This window comes from Panicum virgatum, chromosome 5K (assembly GCF_016808335.1).
Source record: "Panicum virgatum strain AP13 chromosome 5K, P.virgatum_v5, whole genome shotgun sequence".
In the NCBI taxonomy this organism is placed as follows: Eukaryota; Viridiplantae; Streptophyta; class Magnoliopsida; order Poales; family Poaceae; genus Panicum; species Panicum virgatum.
Window position 1 is genome coordinate 23,123,875 of NC_053140.1, and position 17,850 is coordinate 23,141,724.

At 42.4% G+C, this 17,850-nt stretch overlaps 1 protein-coding gene across 1 annotated transcript; it reads right to left on the minus strand.

Moving 5' to 3' along the window:
* Nucleotides 1-1,498: 1,498 nt before the first annotated feature.
* Nucleotides 1,499-15,201, minus strand: LOC120709467. The gene is made up of 5 exons (XM_039995109.1): nt 14,585-15,201; nt 14,388-14,495; nt 13,987-14,276; nt 13,141-13,216; nt 1,499-1,784 (listed from the first exon to the last, which is right to left on the minus strand). The coding sequence occupies exons 1-5, from the start codon at nt 14,669-14,671 to the stop codon at nt 1,674-1,676; spliced, it is 672 nt and encodes a 223-aa protein (XP_039851043.1). The 5' UTR covers nt 14,672-15,201; the 3' UTR covers nt 1,499-1,673.
* Between the last annotated feature and the right edge of the window lie 2,649 nt (nt 15,202-17,850).

A 17,850-nucleotide genomic window follows, 5' to 3' on the forward strand; every position in this document is an offset into this window, starting at 1 on the left:
TCTACTCTTTGCCCCTGCCACCAGCCCAACCCCTGATAGCTGATGGCACTCTCGCACCGTCTCACCTCCGCCACCGGCCGAACACCCCCCCCCCCCCCCCCCCCCCCCCCGCGGACCATCCCTGTAGAGCCGTCGGCCATGCCGCCTCGACCACCACTCCGGCAACCCTAAAACCCTGCAGGGAGGAGAGTAGAATGCAATTCCTCCTCCCACCAAGCCAATTGTGAGCCTGTTCAGCTGGCAGATGAACAGTGCAAGGCTGGCATATTACAGCTTATTTCTTCTCACAAAATACTATTCATTCTACCAGTCGAGCACTGTTCTTCCAACTCTTACTTTATCCCTTTCGAAAAAAGAAAACTCCTAATTTATGCGGGCACCATTCACTCGCCATTGCCATCTTTCTTCGAACATTGTCTGAAAGGCTGATATCATCCAAAGATTTCAGGCACCTGAAGAGTAGGATTAGGGTCACTCGGTTGTTTTAGTGTGTGTATTTTGAATGTTCAAAATCAATCTTTGAGGGTAACTTCTTTCTGTAGTTATTTAATTAAGAGTTGCAAATTTATAATAATCGGAGAAGTTTGGCTAGAAACCAAACTGTATGAAATTCGCCACACATAATCCTCACATTAGTAGACTAATTGTTGGTTAAAGCGTGTTTCTAAACAATCAAACAGCAATGAGGATGTGTCTAGTCTTATGGTGCTTACATGGGAGTGGAACACTTTTGGTACAATCCATAAATAAAGAACTCCTCGGCAATACAATAACGAATATGAATACTGAGTTATGGAATTGAAATTTCATAAATATCAAGATTCTTACAAATATGAACACTGAGTTATGTAATCCTAACTAAAGACAAATTAACTAGATGAAACTAGAATTTGTAAAGAAATGATGCTTCTCAAAAGGCATTGAAACCATACAGGACATCTCTTATTTTCATTTTGCTAATTTTTTTATGCATGCCTCTTTCAACAATAGATATCATTGGGTTGCACGCAGAAAACAATTCAACCCAAAAACCCAAAATAATATGGGAGGTGGGAAACTCCGCAAAACACATATATCTAGGATTTCAAGTCAAAACCTATAGTTCTAATAATATATTCGATTGTACACACCAACTAGATTAAGCCAAAAGCATAAACTCACTTATATACTCACCTATCATGTTAAGGCTCCCTCAAGCCTTACACGTTCAACTGCAATAATTTTATTCAGTCGCATTAGCCAAGATTGGAACTCAATAAGTCTAGCCCCAATACCGAAGCTTTTAAGGTAACAAGACGAACATTGTTCGTTTGTATTTCAATAAATTGAAATCCTCGTGTAAGTGTTGTTCATCTTTTTATAGTTGGGACAAACGGAGTTGGAGACGGCCTAGGTGCACATTTGTTAATTGGTGTAGCAGCATGGACATCTAAATTTGGGATTGACATTTCATTGTTGTACGATTGCCACAGCAGTTATCATAACAGACCTCCGGGAATTCGTTTTTGATTATTCCAAGTCCGGTCACCACAAAATATAGATACTGCACATCATACAGATCCAACATCAAGTCATCAACTCGATGTACATTCACCATCTTCATTTTTTCCTAGGTACCTGCTATTTCGTACGTTCATCAGTACTGGCCCCAAGGCCTAAGGATCTCTAGTTCTCTACTCAAGGCGGTTGGGTCGATCTTGTATAGGTAAGGTTGGCGGAAGGCGGCCGGTGTTGCTGCCCATGGTGAGAAGCTTATACAAGAGGCCCCTCCATAGCTCGTCAATCTGCATTTGTGCACAGTTTCAGCGGGTAAATATTTGACAACTAATATGCATATATGACGAGAAGTACTGGAAAACAGTGCATGAGATAAGTTAATCGCGCACACTACTACAAAAACGTTGATTTGTCCCGGTTGGGAAACCGCTGTTGTCCCGGTTTCCCAACCGGGAACGCCTGTCCGGGACAAAGGGGGGTGCCCTTTTGTCCCGGGTGTGGCAACCGGGACAAAAGGTGCAGCCAGCGCCCACGTGGCTGGCGCACCCTTTTGTCCCGGTTGGTGTTACCAACCGGGACAAAAGGTCTCTTTTTTTTTCATGTTTTTCTTTTCTCAATTCTTTTTCTATTTCAATTATACTTTTGCATTTCAATTAAACTTATGTATTGGAATTCAGTGTGTATGATCTCCACTAATATATACATATATATATAGTTACTTATATAATATTTGTCCTAGATAGTTTTCATATATAAATTAATTCACTTATATATATATATATGTATACACATATCTATACATGTGAATTCCTTTACATATGAAAATGTCTAGGACCAATATTATATAAATATATATATACACATATATATTATTGGAGTGCTTATATATATAATACATACATACTCCATCATATTTGCATAGGTATATTCGTTCTTAATTACATAGTAGAATTCGCCTTTTGGAAATTTAATACATACATACTCATAAATAGAAATTTAATACATAGACACACATATATATTTACATAGTTATATTCATTCTTAATTACATATATACGCGTATATTGTCATATTTACTGTGATTGTCAATATTAGATATTCCATCATAGTAGAATTCGCCTTTTGGATCGAGGACTTGCTCAACAATAAATCCGGAGAATTGTTCTTGAATCGCCATAATCTTTTCCTCCGGTATGAGTTTATCGCGCATCTCCCCGACCTATGGAAAAAGGGGATAATTAATTTCGACTAATTAAAATACGAGTTCAAATATTAACAAGTTTTTTTACTTACTTCCTCCTCCCAATCTGTCCAGCCCTTTGGAGGACCTACCAGACCATAGATGTTCTCGCATACATAGTATGCGCACAATACAGTGCCTGGTTTCTGCCTCATACACTTTAAGAGAGAAGAAATTATCAGGTATTTACATGAATATATAATAAAACTAATGAATCGTGCAACGAATCATCCAAGCGCGTACCGGAAAATCTGTCTTGATCTTCAATTCCTTGTCAAATTTGCCTGGATGATTTTTAGCGAATTCTTTCCAAACCCTGTGCATGATTAGAACAATTATAGTCAAGTAACAAAGTGATTCAAATTATCGGTCATGGACGGAGTAGTGGTAGAATTACTTTTTCATCATGTTAAGAAGATTTTCGTATTGTTCTGGAGGTCTCCTCAATGAGTCCATAACCACGAGTAGGCTCTTCTCGGGAATTATGACAATTAGGACAAAGTGTTCACTGCAAGATTATACGGAGGCAGTTCTTGGTAGTTAAGGTTTAAACAATTCGATTATAGAATAGAAAGAGTTAGACGGAAGGAATCACTCACGCAAAGTTGTAAGGAAACAATATCATTTGCTTGTTGTGATGAACGCTTATGTACTTGAACAAGTTCTGGAATATGTCATCGGGATTGTCCCGTAGAAGCCTCCAATTACAAGTAATTGGGTCGATGAAGCCGAGGTGAGAGTATCCCTTTCTTCTGCAAGTATGTATCTCCATTCTACATGATACCGAATAAATCAAGAGATCAGTATGTTGAGATCATGCAAAACAATACGTAAGGAGAGTAAAATACTTACAGAACCCACAAGCCGACCATAGAGATGTCGAGGGCCTCCTGATGGAATAGTTGGTAAATTTCTTCCCAGTTTATCCATATAATGGCCTCCCCCCGTAAGAAATCGTCATCTTTAATCTTTGCGCCCTGCATGAAGATGCGATCGGCCATCGCACGCATGTAGTGCTGGTGCAGCTTATACATTTGCGTTGGAAGCACAGACACTACTTCGGGGGGTACAAGAGTTTTGCCGATCTCAAACGTCCATTTGACGACCACATCGGCCTTTGGAATATCTTCTCCCCCTGCAATCTGAGCGGCCGTCAGGTTTGATTCTTTCAGAAATGTAACAAAGTCTTGTTCTTGCGTCGTCTGTCCCACTACGAGAGGCTCTATTGATTGTTTCTTTTGGGCTCCGAGCTGTGGAACGTCGGACGACGATGACTTTGATTGTCTCTTCTTTTTCTCAGTAGTTTTGATAATTGTGCGTTCGTAGTCTGAAGGGGGGTCTCTCGGAATGAATTTTCTCTTATTTGCTTCGCACATTCCCTTAAAAAATTTCAAATCTATCGGATTTATGACTTTCTCGGGCTCCGGCTTCGGCTTCGGCTTGAAGTGCTCTTTAACTCTTTCTTGAGTTATCCGATCGCATTCTTCAAGGCTCATGTCCCAGGGTTTAATAGGAGCCTCCTTGGTTTTCTTCTTCTTTTCCTTCTTCTTTGGAGGCTCCCTAGCCGGTGCAGCTACCTTCTTTGCCGGCGGCCGTTTCTGCTTCTTTGCCGGCGGCGGAGGGGGTGACCATGGAGGCGACGGTGACGCTTGAGTGTTCATCGGCGCATGAGATGATGGTGATGGAGAATGTGCCGGTGAACCTTGCCGAGACAGTGCTGCCCTTGGGGAGTTTTGCGGAGATGCCGGTCTTGGAGAGGCATGCTGAGATGCCGGTCTTGGTGTTTGATCATCCGACTTTAGGACAATGTAGCGCTTATCCCATAGGATGTAGCCATGAATGGCTTCTGCTAGTGTCCTCTCCCCATCGCCTCCAGGAATATCAAGCTCGAGCGTCTCCCAACCCTGGCACACCTGCTCCACGCCAACTCTTGTGTATCTAGGCGGAATTTGCTGCCCGTGGTACACGTCGCCTGGTTCGGTTGGCATGGCGGTACCGTACGCAACAGTGAACATTAAGTTATTAACGGCAGTCTGCAGGTCACAAGGTGTCCGGTGGGTGATCTCACCCACTGGAAATCGCTGCGGGGCCGACGCTTCAACTGCGGCCTGGATCCCCGTGGGCTCGGCAGCGGCGACGTCTGTGGAAGCGCAGCTGCTTTTCCGCTGAGACAGGTGATCGGCTGTGACACTAGGCTCTGGAGGCAACGTTTGCGCTTGCTGTTGCTGGCTCATTGCTACGGCCACTTGGCGTTGAACCTCTTCCTCCAGTCTTTGATCGTGTGACATGAGCCGTTCCTCTAGCCTTCGCAGGTGCTCCCGCTCATCATTCTTTCTTCTTTGCCGGCTTCTATATGAATTAATGTAATCCCTGAACCCATACTTCCACGGAACCACGCCTTTGCCTCTTGTGCGGCCCGGATGCTCTGGATTCCCAAGGGCATAAGTCAGCTCGTCCCTCTCTCTATTCGGCTGGAATGTTCCCTCGGCCGCTGCTTGTATGGCCTCCTGTAGTCTCTGGGCTGCTCGCTGGATGTTTGGCCCATAGATGCAGTCACCAGTCAATGGGTCCAAGCTTCCCCCGTGACCATAAAACCAGGTCCTTGACCTTTCAGGCCAGTTCATGGTCGCAGGTCGGATGCCTCTGTCAAGCAGATCCTGCTCCATCTTCTCCCATTTGGGTACTGCAAGCTTGTAGCCTCCTTGGCCTAGAGTGTGATGGTACACTTTCTTCGAGGCGTTGTCTTTGGCCTTCTGCACCTTCTGAAGCCCAAGCTCTGAAGACTTGTATTCCACAAATGCATCCCAGTGACCCCTGAGCTTTTCGAGCTCGCCGGTAAATACGGGTGTGGTCCCGGTCTTGATATATTTCTTCGTCAAAATTTTCTTGAATGATCGTAGTTGTTCGGCCATCTTACTCAGGGTCCAGCGCTTGCATATCTCTTCGGATTCAGCTGGAACCGTGAAGTTTTTCTTAAGCTCCCGCCAGCACCATTCTTTTTCTCTTTCGGGTACCGCATCCCGTTCCTCGCTTGGATTGGAAGCTTTCCAGAGCCTAAAGCTGATCGGGATGTGGTCCCTGACAATACATCCGGATTGTCTTAAGAATTTTTTGGCGGCAGCTTCTGGAGCGATCGGTTCGCCATCTGGACCAACTTCCGTTATAATGAACCGCCCTTCCAGTTTTTTTGTTGGGCCTCGCTTCGTCTTTTTCTGCTGCGACGATGATCCAGATGGCTATAAAAAAAACATTCATATTATTCATATAGATTCAGATGAAAATATGATTGTCACTACAAATAAGTATAGTTTTGATATGTACATTAGCACTTTGTTCAGCAGCAGCGTCATCCTGAATAGATGGTGCCTCAATTCCATCACCGGACATATTCAAATATATGTCGGTATTGCTGCCATCATCAGCTTGTTCAGCGACATCTCCTTGACCTTCGCCAATCATATTCAACAGGAACTGTTCGTCTTCCGCATCTGTGTGTCGCGGGTCCATCGTAACTAAAATATGAATACAAATAAAACCCTTAGAAATTATCTAAATAATCCACTCCAGAAATTTGCGGCTGGGGATAGGCGGAGGGCCGAGGGCCGAAGGCGAAGGGCTCAAAGCCGAGGGCCGGAGGCGCACTGGGGCGAACGCGGAGCCGGGGGGGACGTGGGCTCAGGGCGAGCTATGAGCAGAGACGGAGAGAATGATTCTTTTGCATTTGGGGCTTCCTTGCTAGGCTTTATTGAATTGGGTCCATAAGTTGTATATATATGATACTCTCTCCATGTCAAAATAACCAAGAAGGTTGCAAATAACTCAGGAACTTTGTCTAGTTAACCAAGAAGGTTGCAAATAACTATCAAAAAAAGAAGGTTGCAAATACAGATTCATGTACAATATTTGACGTGATCCATCAAAAGATGAGCATACTATTCATGCACATAGAAAAGCAGAGTAGTGTTTTACTTTTTCTGCTTTCAAAACTGTGCCTTTCATAAAAAAAATTCATGAGCAGGATATGTACAAATATGGACTAATAAGAATTAATAACTCATGATGGTTTACTTACAATTCACAGGTATATGATGCTACCTATTTCCGGTAGTTCTGTTTCTAACAATACCTAATGCCTTGCTAACATTTACTACATTCGACAATTGCCAGAATTCTGGTAAAAATTATCTACATAGTTATTGTTCCACAATGCTAGATCAGTGATCCATCTATTAGTAGTACCTTAATTTCTTCTGGTAGCATGTTACTGCTCAACCTTTAAATAAATTACTTCAAAGCTCAAGACGCTGAAAACAATAATTAGCTCCTGATCATAGTCATTCATCAATCGATTCTAACACTATCAGATCCTCCATGTCCTATGCGGTGCGCAATACCAATAATACGATGAAAGACGAATTTTTTTTACAACAGCTTGCTAGTATACCAATGCGCGCGCGGAGTGGAGGCCGGGGGCGGCGAAGACGAGGGCGGCGGACGTCAACGGCGGCGACGCTCGCAGGGACGACGGCGCTCGGTGACGTGGGCTCGCGCGGCGGGGCTCTGGGCGGCGACGTCGACGGCGGCGGTGCTCGGGGAGCTCGAGGGGTGGGGGGAGCAGGGGAACGGACGGCGGGAGGGAGGAAGGGCGAAGGAGGGAGGAAGCTAGGAAATATATGGGGGGGGGGGACTTTTGTCCCGGGTGAAGCCACCACCCGGGACAAAAGGACCTTTTGTCCCGGGTGGTGGCTTCACCCGGGACAAAAGTCCCCCCTTTTGTCCCGGGTGAAGCCACCACCCGGGACAAAAGGTCCTTTTGTCCCGGGTGGTGGCTTCACCCGGGACAAAAGGGGTTTTTGGGCGGGCCGGGAAAATTCCCAGCCCGCGGCCCACCTTTAGTCCCGGGTAGATCTACCACCCGAAACAAAAGGGGCCCGTTTTCCCTCGTTCCCGCCTAATGTTATGTTTGTTTTTGTTTTTTTTACTTCTCTTTTAAAATTGGCTTTCATTTGTTAATTCAGTTAATAAAATTATGATTCCAAAAATTATGGAATAAAATTTCTTATCTCTATATAAACTTGATACACGCAACAAAAATAATTAATTTTCATTCAAGTGATTGGGTCAATGAAATATCTAACTTTTTTGAAATCATATTTGTTATTTTGACCATGCAAAAATATATTAGGTGAAATTTTTTTTCAAACTGTTGCTTTTCGATAGAAAGTGGATTCTATCACGATATTAACGTTTAAAAAGTGAATTTTAGATAAAATTAAGGAATTTCATGATATTAATGAGTAGTGTGTGAGTTTGAGAGATAGTGTGTGTTAGTGAGATTGTGTGTGTTAGTGAGAGAGTATAGTGTGTTAATGTGAATGTAATTTCATGAAATAAATAAAATTAGTTGAGTAATCCATTATTGAATGAAAATTATAATTGAGTCTAGTAATTAAGTGAAAAATATATAAAATAATATAAATAACACATAAAGTATAATTGTACAGTACATATATAATAAAAGTATTCGAATTGCGATTATGTTTTTATACAATAATATAAAATGATTCAAGTACATGAAGGATTAGCGGTAACAGACTTTCTCTTCACAAATGTCCCTTGATTATGATCACGGCGCAAGTATGGAGCATCATCATTGGCTAGCAGGATGCATGGATCAGCATTTACTTCGAAAGGTGGAATGGCAACAAAATTATTATATTCTTCTGAAAAATCTGTCTTGTCCTCCACTCCAACGATGTTTCTCTTTCCTGATAGAACTATGTGTCGCTTAGGCTCATCCTTTTGCTTGTTGATCCCCTTCTTTGGCTTGCTGGACATGTCCTTAATGTAGAAAACCTGAGCGACATCCTGGGCTAGGACAAATGGCTCGTCTCTATACCCAAGATTGTTGAGATCAACTATTGTCATCCCATACTCATCTTTTGTTACCCTCCTCCAGATAGCTTAACCCATTGGCAACGAAATAGAGGCACCTTGAAATTGGGACCGTAATCCAGCTCCCATATCTCTTCAATGTAGCCGTAATATGTGTCTTTTTTTCCATTATTGTCCGTGGCATCCATACGAACACCGCTGTTTTGGTTGGTACTCTTTTTATCTTGGGCTATCGTATAAAATGTGTTTCCATTTATCTCGTACCCTTGGTATGTTAAGATATTCCAAGATGGTCCCCTAGCCAATAAGAACAGTTGTTCACTTATATCCATGTTATGCATTAGATGCTTCCGCAACCAGCTGCAGAAAGTGTTCATGTGCTCACGTGTAATCCATGCCTCAGACTTTTCCGGGAAATTGGAGAGCAGAATTTTCTTGTGTTCCTCGATATATGGGTCAACCAAGGATGATTGTTGAAGAACCGTATAATGCGCTTTCTTGAATGAGAAATCATCTGTGCAGACATAAGATTTCTTTCCTAATGTACCCTTTCCAGTTAGTCTCCCCTCATATCGCGATTCAGGGACTCCAATCGGTTTAAGGTCATCAATAAAGTCAACACAAAAGTCAATGACCTCCTCAGTTCCGTAGGCACTGGCGATGCTTCCTTCTGGACGAGCTCTATTATGAACACATTTCTTGAGTACCCCCATGAACCTTTCGAATGGGAACATGTTGTGTAGAAATACTGGTCCGAGAATATCAATCTCTTTGACAAGGTGCACTAGAAGATGTGTCATGATGTTGAAGAAAGATGGTGGAAATATCAGCTCAAAGCCAACAAGACATTGCACCACATCGTTTTGCAGCTTTATCAAATTCTCCGGGTCAATTATCTTCTGAGAAACTGCGTTGAGGAAGGCACATATCTTCACGATGGTTAACCGGACGTTATCAGGCAAAATCCCCCGCAGCACAACCGGAAGAAGTTCGGTCATAAGCACATGGCAGTCATGGGACTTGAGATTTGTAAATTTCTTCTCTGCCAAATTTAAGATTCCTTTTATATTGGATGAGTATCCAGATGGAACCTTTATACTGCTCAAGCAGTCAAACATGGTTTCTTTCTCTTCCTTGCTAAGAGTATAGCTGGCAGGACTTAAGTATTGTCGTCCATTATCTCGCTGTTGTAGATGTAAGGCATCTCGTTCTTCCATACGTTGCAATTCTTGACGTGCTTCTACTGTATCTTTTGTCTTTCCGTACACTCCCAAGAATGCTATCAGGTTGACGCAAAAATTCTTCGTGAGGTGCATCACATCAATTGCATGACGAACATCTAAGACTTCCCAATATGGTAGCTCCCAAAATATAGATTTCTTCTTCCACATGGGCGCCATTCCGTTTTCGTTCGGAACAGGTTGGCTACCAGATCCCTTTCCAAAAACAACTTCTAGATCTTTTACCATATTGAAGACGTCTTTACCACTACGGTGCATCGGTTTTGTTCGGTGGTCCGCTTGGCCTTTGAAATGCTTGCCCTTCTTTCGTACCGCATGCCTGATGGGAAGAAACCGACGATGACCCATGTATACAACCTTCTTACAGTGAGTCAACCATATATTATCGGTATCATCTAAACAGTGTGTGCATGCTTTGTATCCCTTGTTCGAATGTCCTGACAAGTTACTAAGAGCAGGCCAGTCATTGATCGTTACGAACAGCAATGCTCGTAGGTTGAAGTTTTCCTGTTTGTATTCATCCCACATCCGTACACCTTCATCGCCCCAGAGCAATAAGAGTTCTTCGACCAATGGTCTTAGGTACACATCAATGTCATTTCCGGGCTGCTTTGGACCCGGGATAAGCACTGGCATCATGATGAACTTTCGTTTCATGCAGAGCCATGGTGGAAGATTGTACAGACAAAGAGTCACAGGCCAAGTGCTATGACCACTGCTCATCTCACCAAAAAGATTCATGCCATCCGTACTCAAACCGAACCTTATGTTTCTCGCATCCAAATCAAATTTAGGGTATGTTCTATCTATTTTTCTCCACTGCGACCCATCAGCGGGGTGTCTCAACATCGAGTCTTTCTTGCGTTCCTCTTTGTGCCATCGCATCAACTTAGCATTATCTTTATTTCTAAACAGACGCTTCAAACGTGGTATTATAGGCAAATACCACATGACCTTCGCAGGAACTCTCTTCCGGGGAGGCTCCCCCTCGACATCGCCAGGATCATCTTTTCTAATCTTGTAACGCAATGCACTGCATACGGGACATGCATCCAAATTCTCGTACTCGCCTCGGTAGAGGATGCAGTCGTTGGGGCATGCATGTATCTTTTGCACTTCCAGTCCCAAAGGGCAAACAAGTTGTTTGGCTTCATACGTTGTGGCAGGCAATTCATTGTCCTTAGGAAGCATTTTTTTAACAAGTTTGAGTAATTCACCAAATCTCTTGTCGGATACACCATTTGTCGCCTTCCATTGCAGCAACTCCAAGGTGGTGCCAAGTTTCTTAAATCTATTTTGACAATCTGGGTACAACAACTTATGGTGGTCCTCTAACAACTTCTGGAACTTCAACCTCTCCGTTTCACTCTCACAGTCTGCCTGCACATTGTGCAATGCTTGCCCCAGATCGTCGCTGGGATCATTTTCTGCTACATCTACTTCGGGCTCTTCCATGGGAATATCGTCATCGAATGCACCGATTCCAGCATTCCCGGGAAAGTGGTCGTCAAAATCTTCTTCTTCATTGTCTTCCATGGTAACCCCCTGTTCTCCGTGCTTCGTCCAACAAACATACTTTTTCATGAAACTATTTGCGAAAATGTGGCTGTGTAGGATTCTTGAAGATGAGTAATCCTTGTTATTGTTGCAATGAACACACGGGCAGCACATAAAACCATTCTGCTTGTTTGCCTCAGCCACAGACAAAAAATAATGCAGGCCATCAATGAATTCTTTCGAACGTCGGTCAGCATTGTACATCCATTGCCGGTCCATCTGCATTTTAAATAAATCGATTTGAATTCTTTACACGTATCGAATAAATAAAATATATCAAACCTAAATTAAACTAAATGTAACATAACATGAATAATTAAAAGATATGCAATATCCATCATACATCTTGATTAATTAAAAGGGGTACTTAATCCATTACAGAACTTAACAAAGGAGTACTATACATGAAATTTAAAAATTCGGTCAACAACACATAGGTTTTCAACCGTCCTTGCGTTGGAACGCAGAATGTTCTAACGGATTTCTTGCTGGCGCAGAATAAGATGGCGGAGCTGAAACCTCCGAGTTTGGTGGTGACGAACCGTAACGCCGCAATAAATTCTCAAGATCAAACGGAGGTTCCTCGCCCCTTGCCATGCATTCTCTATATTCTTTTTCCAAATAACGTAGCGCTGCCCTATCAAAAGCACTAGGTTTTTTGGACCGACGACCTACTTGAGTTGTGCCCTTCTCTCCAGAAGGACAACGATCACCCCCACCGGCGCCACTCCCTCCAGCTGCTGAAGCCATATTTTACTGAAAAATACCTTTATTTTCCACAAAATTATAAATTCTTACCATTACAAAGCAAAAATTATTTACTATTACAATTACGGCGTATACTTGTTTCGAAATAAAGATTTTTTAGCTTCTAGATGGTTTCAATGTGAGCCTGATTAAATACATCACTAGAGTGTCAAAATAATCCATTCATAATACAAAAAATTCTATAATATACTCATTTCATTAATTCATTCACGAATAAAAAAATCAACTATCCACAATATGGTCATATATACAAGTACATCACATGAAGTATCTACACTCATTCTAAAAATTTCTACTATCCATATACTCATCTAAATCTAAAAGAAAATTACACCTACATATGCAATCTAGCTAGCTAAATGTCCAAGAAATGAGCTAGCTACACATTTTCTCTATTTCTAAAGTATGAAATGAGCTATACAAGCCAAGGAAGAAGAGAAAAACAAGCCCCAAACCTTTAGAGCAGATGGATGGACGGGGAATCAAAGATCTTCACAAATGTGGTGAAGAAATGAGCAAGAACTCCTCTATCCCGAACCAAGAACAGCAAGAAAACAAGTGAGCTGAATGGCTCGGGCGGGGGGAGAGGGAAGGGGATAAGGGGTGCAAGGCCTTTTGTCCCGGTTGGAGGCACGAACCGGGACAAAAGGGGGGACTTTTGTCCCGGTTGGTGGTTCCAACCGGGACAAAAGGCTACGCGGGCCTTTTGTCCCGGTTGGAACCACCAACCGGGACAAAAGGCTCCCATTTTGTCCCGGTTGGTGTCTCCAACCGGGACAAAAGGCCCCCGTCCCCCCGCTGGCCCGGCTAGCCGTTGGACCCGGGACAAAAGCCACCTATTGTCCCGGGCCCAAAGGCTGCCGGGACAAATGGCCAGGAACAAAAGCCTGTTTTGTAGTAGTGGCAGAGATGGCACACTGACACATGTGCCGATCAGGTTACCTTGCCAACTGACTCCAGCTTTGTGCCGTCGAATTCTCTTGCGAAGTGGAGCATGTATATTCCTGATTTATAACTCCTACATGCAAATGAACATATAACATGAATATATTTAGTGGCGAGATATGCACGATTGGTAATTAATAATTATAGGTATATAGTTTCATATGCACAAACAATAGCAATGCATCTGAGGTGCAAATAACATTAAGTATTGGCTCATGGGTCCAATTCATATTCAATTTAAATTACTTAATCGCACAAATTATTGAGAAGCTATGCATTTTGTTGTGTTTATCTTGCTTTGCTATTGTGTCATACTAAGTTTTTGTTCAGTATGCAGTAGTACCGACAGGGTATGCCAACAAAGATAAATGGCATTTCACTACAAGACTTACAACTGCTGTCCTTAGATTTCTGTGTCTGACAGCCACTTGATCAAAACTTTAGGCAGTAATCGTAAATCTTGACAATTCTAATATGTTCTACAAATGAGATAAACTTGTGCAGTAAGGGTGAAGAAATAAAATCCTCAACCATATTACAAATAAATTGGGCCTGCAAAGCATGCCATTCTTGGTTTTACTATAGCGCCACTGGAACTAATAAAGCATTAAACATGATGCTAAACACATGTAAATAAAGCTAGTTTTCTAGGATTTGCAAACCTGATTGTTAACTCCTAGCATAAAAATAGGAACAGGAATGTACTATTAACATATAACATAATGGCTACCAAAATAGATATTTTGTAGGTTGGGGCTTTAACATGTCCATGGCCGAGAGGGTCTCCAATGAATGTTTAGGGTGCGTAGCAGTAAGAGCCAGGCTATTAAATGAATAACTTACCTGATTACATGTTTCCCTCCAAGACCTTGAAGAAAGATGACAGACCACTCGTTGGAGCTGGATTCTTGGTAATCCGTATCATATCCGTGTGATGAGCTGCAGTACTTCGATCTGCAGGCAATGAGAGCTCCAAGGAGAACATGCTTGATAGAGTCATGCCTGTTTTGTGCATCCTGCTTGTTACTACCACCCTGATTAATCAACGGATCCAGGATGTTGAGTCTTTTCTCCTTGAAATCCCACACGTAACATGACCACTCGCCCTTCCGACATTGCACTGGCGCGATAACCTGAAGTTGTATATGGAGATTACATGTACATAACTTCGCAGTGCATAATAGTAAAATGAACATACACAGTTGCAATTGTAAATTACATCACTTGAGTGGAATCAAACTAACCAATCTGCAAAGCTTCACATTGTAAACGATGTGCGGACCAGAGAACATGGATCGAACTACTGGTGATGATTCAGTGATCAGGTTGCTTCCATGCTCCAGGGCCTGTGTCTGCGTGCATGCAAGATGAAAATATAAATAGCCAGCTATATCATTTACATGAACACGAACTATGGAAGCAACTACTCTTAGGAACTTACAGCCCAGTCAGCTGGCAAGAAGTGGCGCAGCCTTGGCCCACTGTTTAAATAAATCTTGTCATCCAGCTCCTGGAACAGGCGCATCATCAGGTTGCAGATATCTGGTTTGAGGCTGCCGCCACAAATAAACTGTGACCGAATACTCTCTCCAGTTACTTCAATAAGCCGAGGATTATTGTGAATAATCCATGCCCTGGTCGATCAGACAGGAAATACATCTCACATGAGCAGCACCAAAAATTACATAAGGGGGTTTGCCTCTAAAGAGAAAAAAAATAGCGGTGATCAGAGTTAAAACTGTACATATAGTAGTTGAATTTTATGCAAGTTTACCCGAATGAGGACAGAACTGGATGTCTGGATATGAATCGAGCCATCTATATCACTACGACCAATGTGAATTCCGAGCAATACAATTAAATGAAATCTAATTAAAAAAATACAAATGTGGCATCTTTTGCCGTGCCACCTGCCATTTAATCATGACAATCACAATTAGATAGAACATAAAAGAGATTGTGATCTGGGTACTAACATCAGAACAAATACATTCCAATACACCGGTATTGAATCTGTGTAAAAGTTTGTTATCCTTTATAGGGGGCTAATCTATGAACAGTGACGTTGTAATATACCTATACACACTAATCATGATAGATTTCCCCTTGTCTATTGATAATTCACATTTTTCATTGAGAGGACTGCTACATCAAGACCTAACCAGTTAGTCAGTTACCTAGAACTACTGCATATATCAGAGCTTTACTTACCACTTGAGTTGCTCATTGTCTTTTGTGCACGACTTTAACCACCTGAGGCAAGCATTGGCATCTTTCTCGGGTTGTCTAGGATGAACTCTCCGCCTCTTGTTGCTTGGTTTGACCTCTGCTTCATACACTTCATCCTTCTCATTGGATTGATCAAGCTCAAGATCAATGGCAACATCACCAGATTGGTGCAAATTACTTGGGGAATAAGTGGGTTGAACCACCTGATCTCTTCCTGCATCAATATGTGCAAACAGTTGGTATGTTTGGATCACATAGAATGCAACTAATATCCAACATATATGGTTGCCAACCCCAATATATGTGCGAGAAAGCCAGCTATTAATATCAACTATAACAAAAGGAATGCATAACGAATGAAGTTAGTTTAAATAACCTGTAGAGAGAGAATCTGACTGCCCCTGGTTGTGAGAAGCCTGCTGGGTTGTTTCTTCAATGTGAAATTTCTTCAATCCAGTTCTTAGTTTCCGAGGAATGGAAAACTTTTCCAAATTCAATCCCCCTTGTACACTTTAAGTTACAATGTAGCTATTATTAAAAATCTGAAGAATTTTGCAATAAAAAATATGATTGTTAAGCAATCATCACATACTACAGAGCAGGGTTGGAAGCCAAATCCACAGAAGGTGAATGACGACTGACTTCCCAGTTGTTTTTTCCTTTACCGTCTCCACCTTTTTCATCTGAAAAATTTACTTGAGTCTTATTATGAGACGATGAGCCCAAAATTAACTTCAGCTAAAAGGTAATACATATATATAACCACAATTGCCTTTGCATTGGCACCACAATTTCCTTTGCATTGGCACCACAACAACTAAGGTCTAACGTATTGGAATCGGCAATCCCTTTCTGTGCCACAGTAGAGCTATGCTCTGGTCTGTACAATGCTTTTCTCATAGGTTAATTCTCATATTAAGTACGAAAAGACTCAAAATGGAAAATAATATAACTGACCAAGCAAATCCTGTTCATCTATATGTAGATGTTGTGACACTTCATTGCTGCGACTGCATTTCCTATCTTTTCTACGTTTTCGCATGAGATAATAACTCCTGTATATTTCGTATTCTGCATCCTCATCTGTGTCAGTATCCCCATGCTGGTTTGACTGCAATTTAAGAAATACGACATAAGCAATTATGGTGATGTATAATAACCAGATTCCAACTGGATACATGGGCATGTGTATCCCTAGATAGTGCAGAGGCTGAAGGCTACACTACCATTTAATATTGATCAGAAAAAATAGTATTGCATATAATATAAATATGCAAAAAAAATTCAAATGTATATGAAAAATTAATACAAGAAAATAAAATAAAATTTAGCTTCACACAGTTCAAAACTATGGAAGTTTAATTACTTTTATATATCATTTCCTTGTGAACACATAGATCAAAGTTTCAGATCTGTATGCTTCAATAACTGAGGTCTGATGAGACCACTCTTTTAAATGTGTAAGAGGAATGATCAGGCAACTAAGTCACATATCCCTTTGTGAAAAAATAAATAAACCTCCAAGAATAGAGAGATTTCCAAATTAAAAGCACTTCTGTAATGTAAAAGAGAATGTTCAAACTACCATGTCTTAATTAGGGATCTTTGATGTTGGTGGAGAGCGTCTCCGGAACGGAGGAACACTACAATAGTAATAAATGCACACGCAAAACAAGGAGGAAATGTTCTCTCTATTCTAGGTGTCCCCTCAAAGCACATTACAGGGGGTATTTATAGGTGGCGTTATACCTCCCATGTGTGATTACTCTTTTACCCCCTTACAACGGTCATATTCCCTGAATATTCCCGGACATGCACGTGATCTTCCTATTACAGTGTGGGTGCGGTACAACTCAGTAAGGCCCACAACCCCAGGCGGTCCTCTTCACCCCGACCGACGAAGACCACGGAGTCTATGGACCACTTGTGACGCTGGCGTCGCCCGGTCTTCGCCTGTCTTCGCGTTCCGTCCCGAAGAATAGCGAAGACTGTCCACCTCCGCGCTTGCTCCTGGCGTCGGCTTCAGTGCTCTTGGTGTCTTGTCTTCGCGAACCTTCGGCGACCGGACCGAAGGTGGTGTCCCCAACAGTAGCCCCTCGGAGCCTCGGTCTGATCTCCGGGAGGGGCGGGGCTTCGACTCTGTGGGTGCCGTGGGCGTCCCGAAGCACCACCCTTCGGGCTGGGCACCGCGATGGTGGCCAGCGAAGCACAGTCCTTGTTCATCTGCAAAAAAGTTGTAGTTTGGTAGAGGAAGTAAAATTTTCATGTTCTCACTGTTAGCTCGCGCCCAAATTATCGGATTTAAACTTTTGGCGGGAAACATTGCGTTGATTCATAAACTCGAAAAGACTGTGTTGCCCCTCGGTCTCTTAAGTCTTACGCGTGCAGCACGAGGTTCTTTCGTCTTTCCACTCGCTCCCCCCCCCACCTATAAATACTGGCGACGCGACTTTTACTTTACTTTTCACTGCCCTTGCT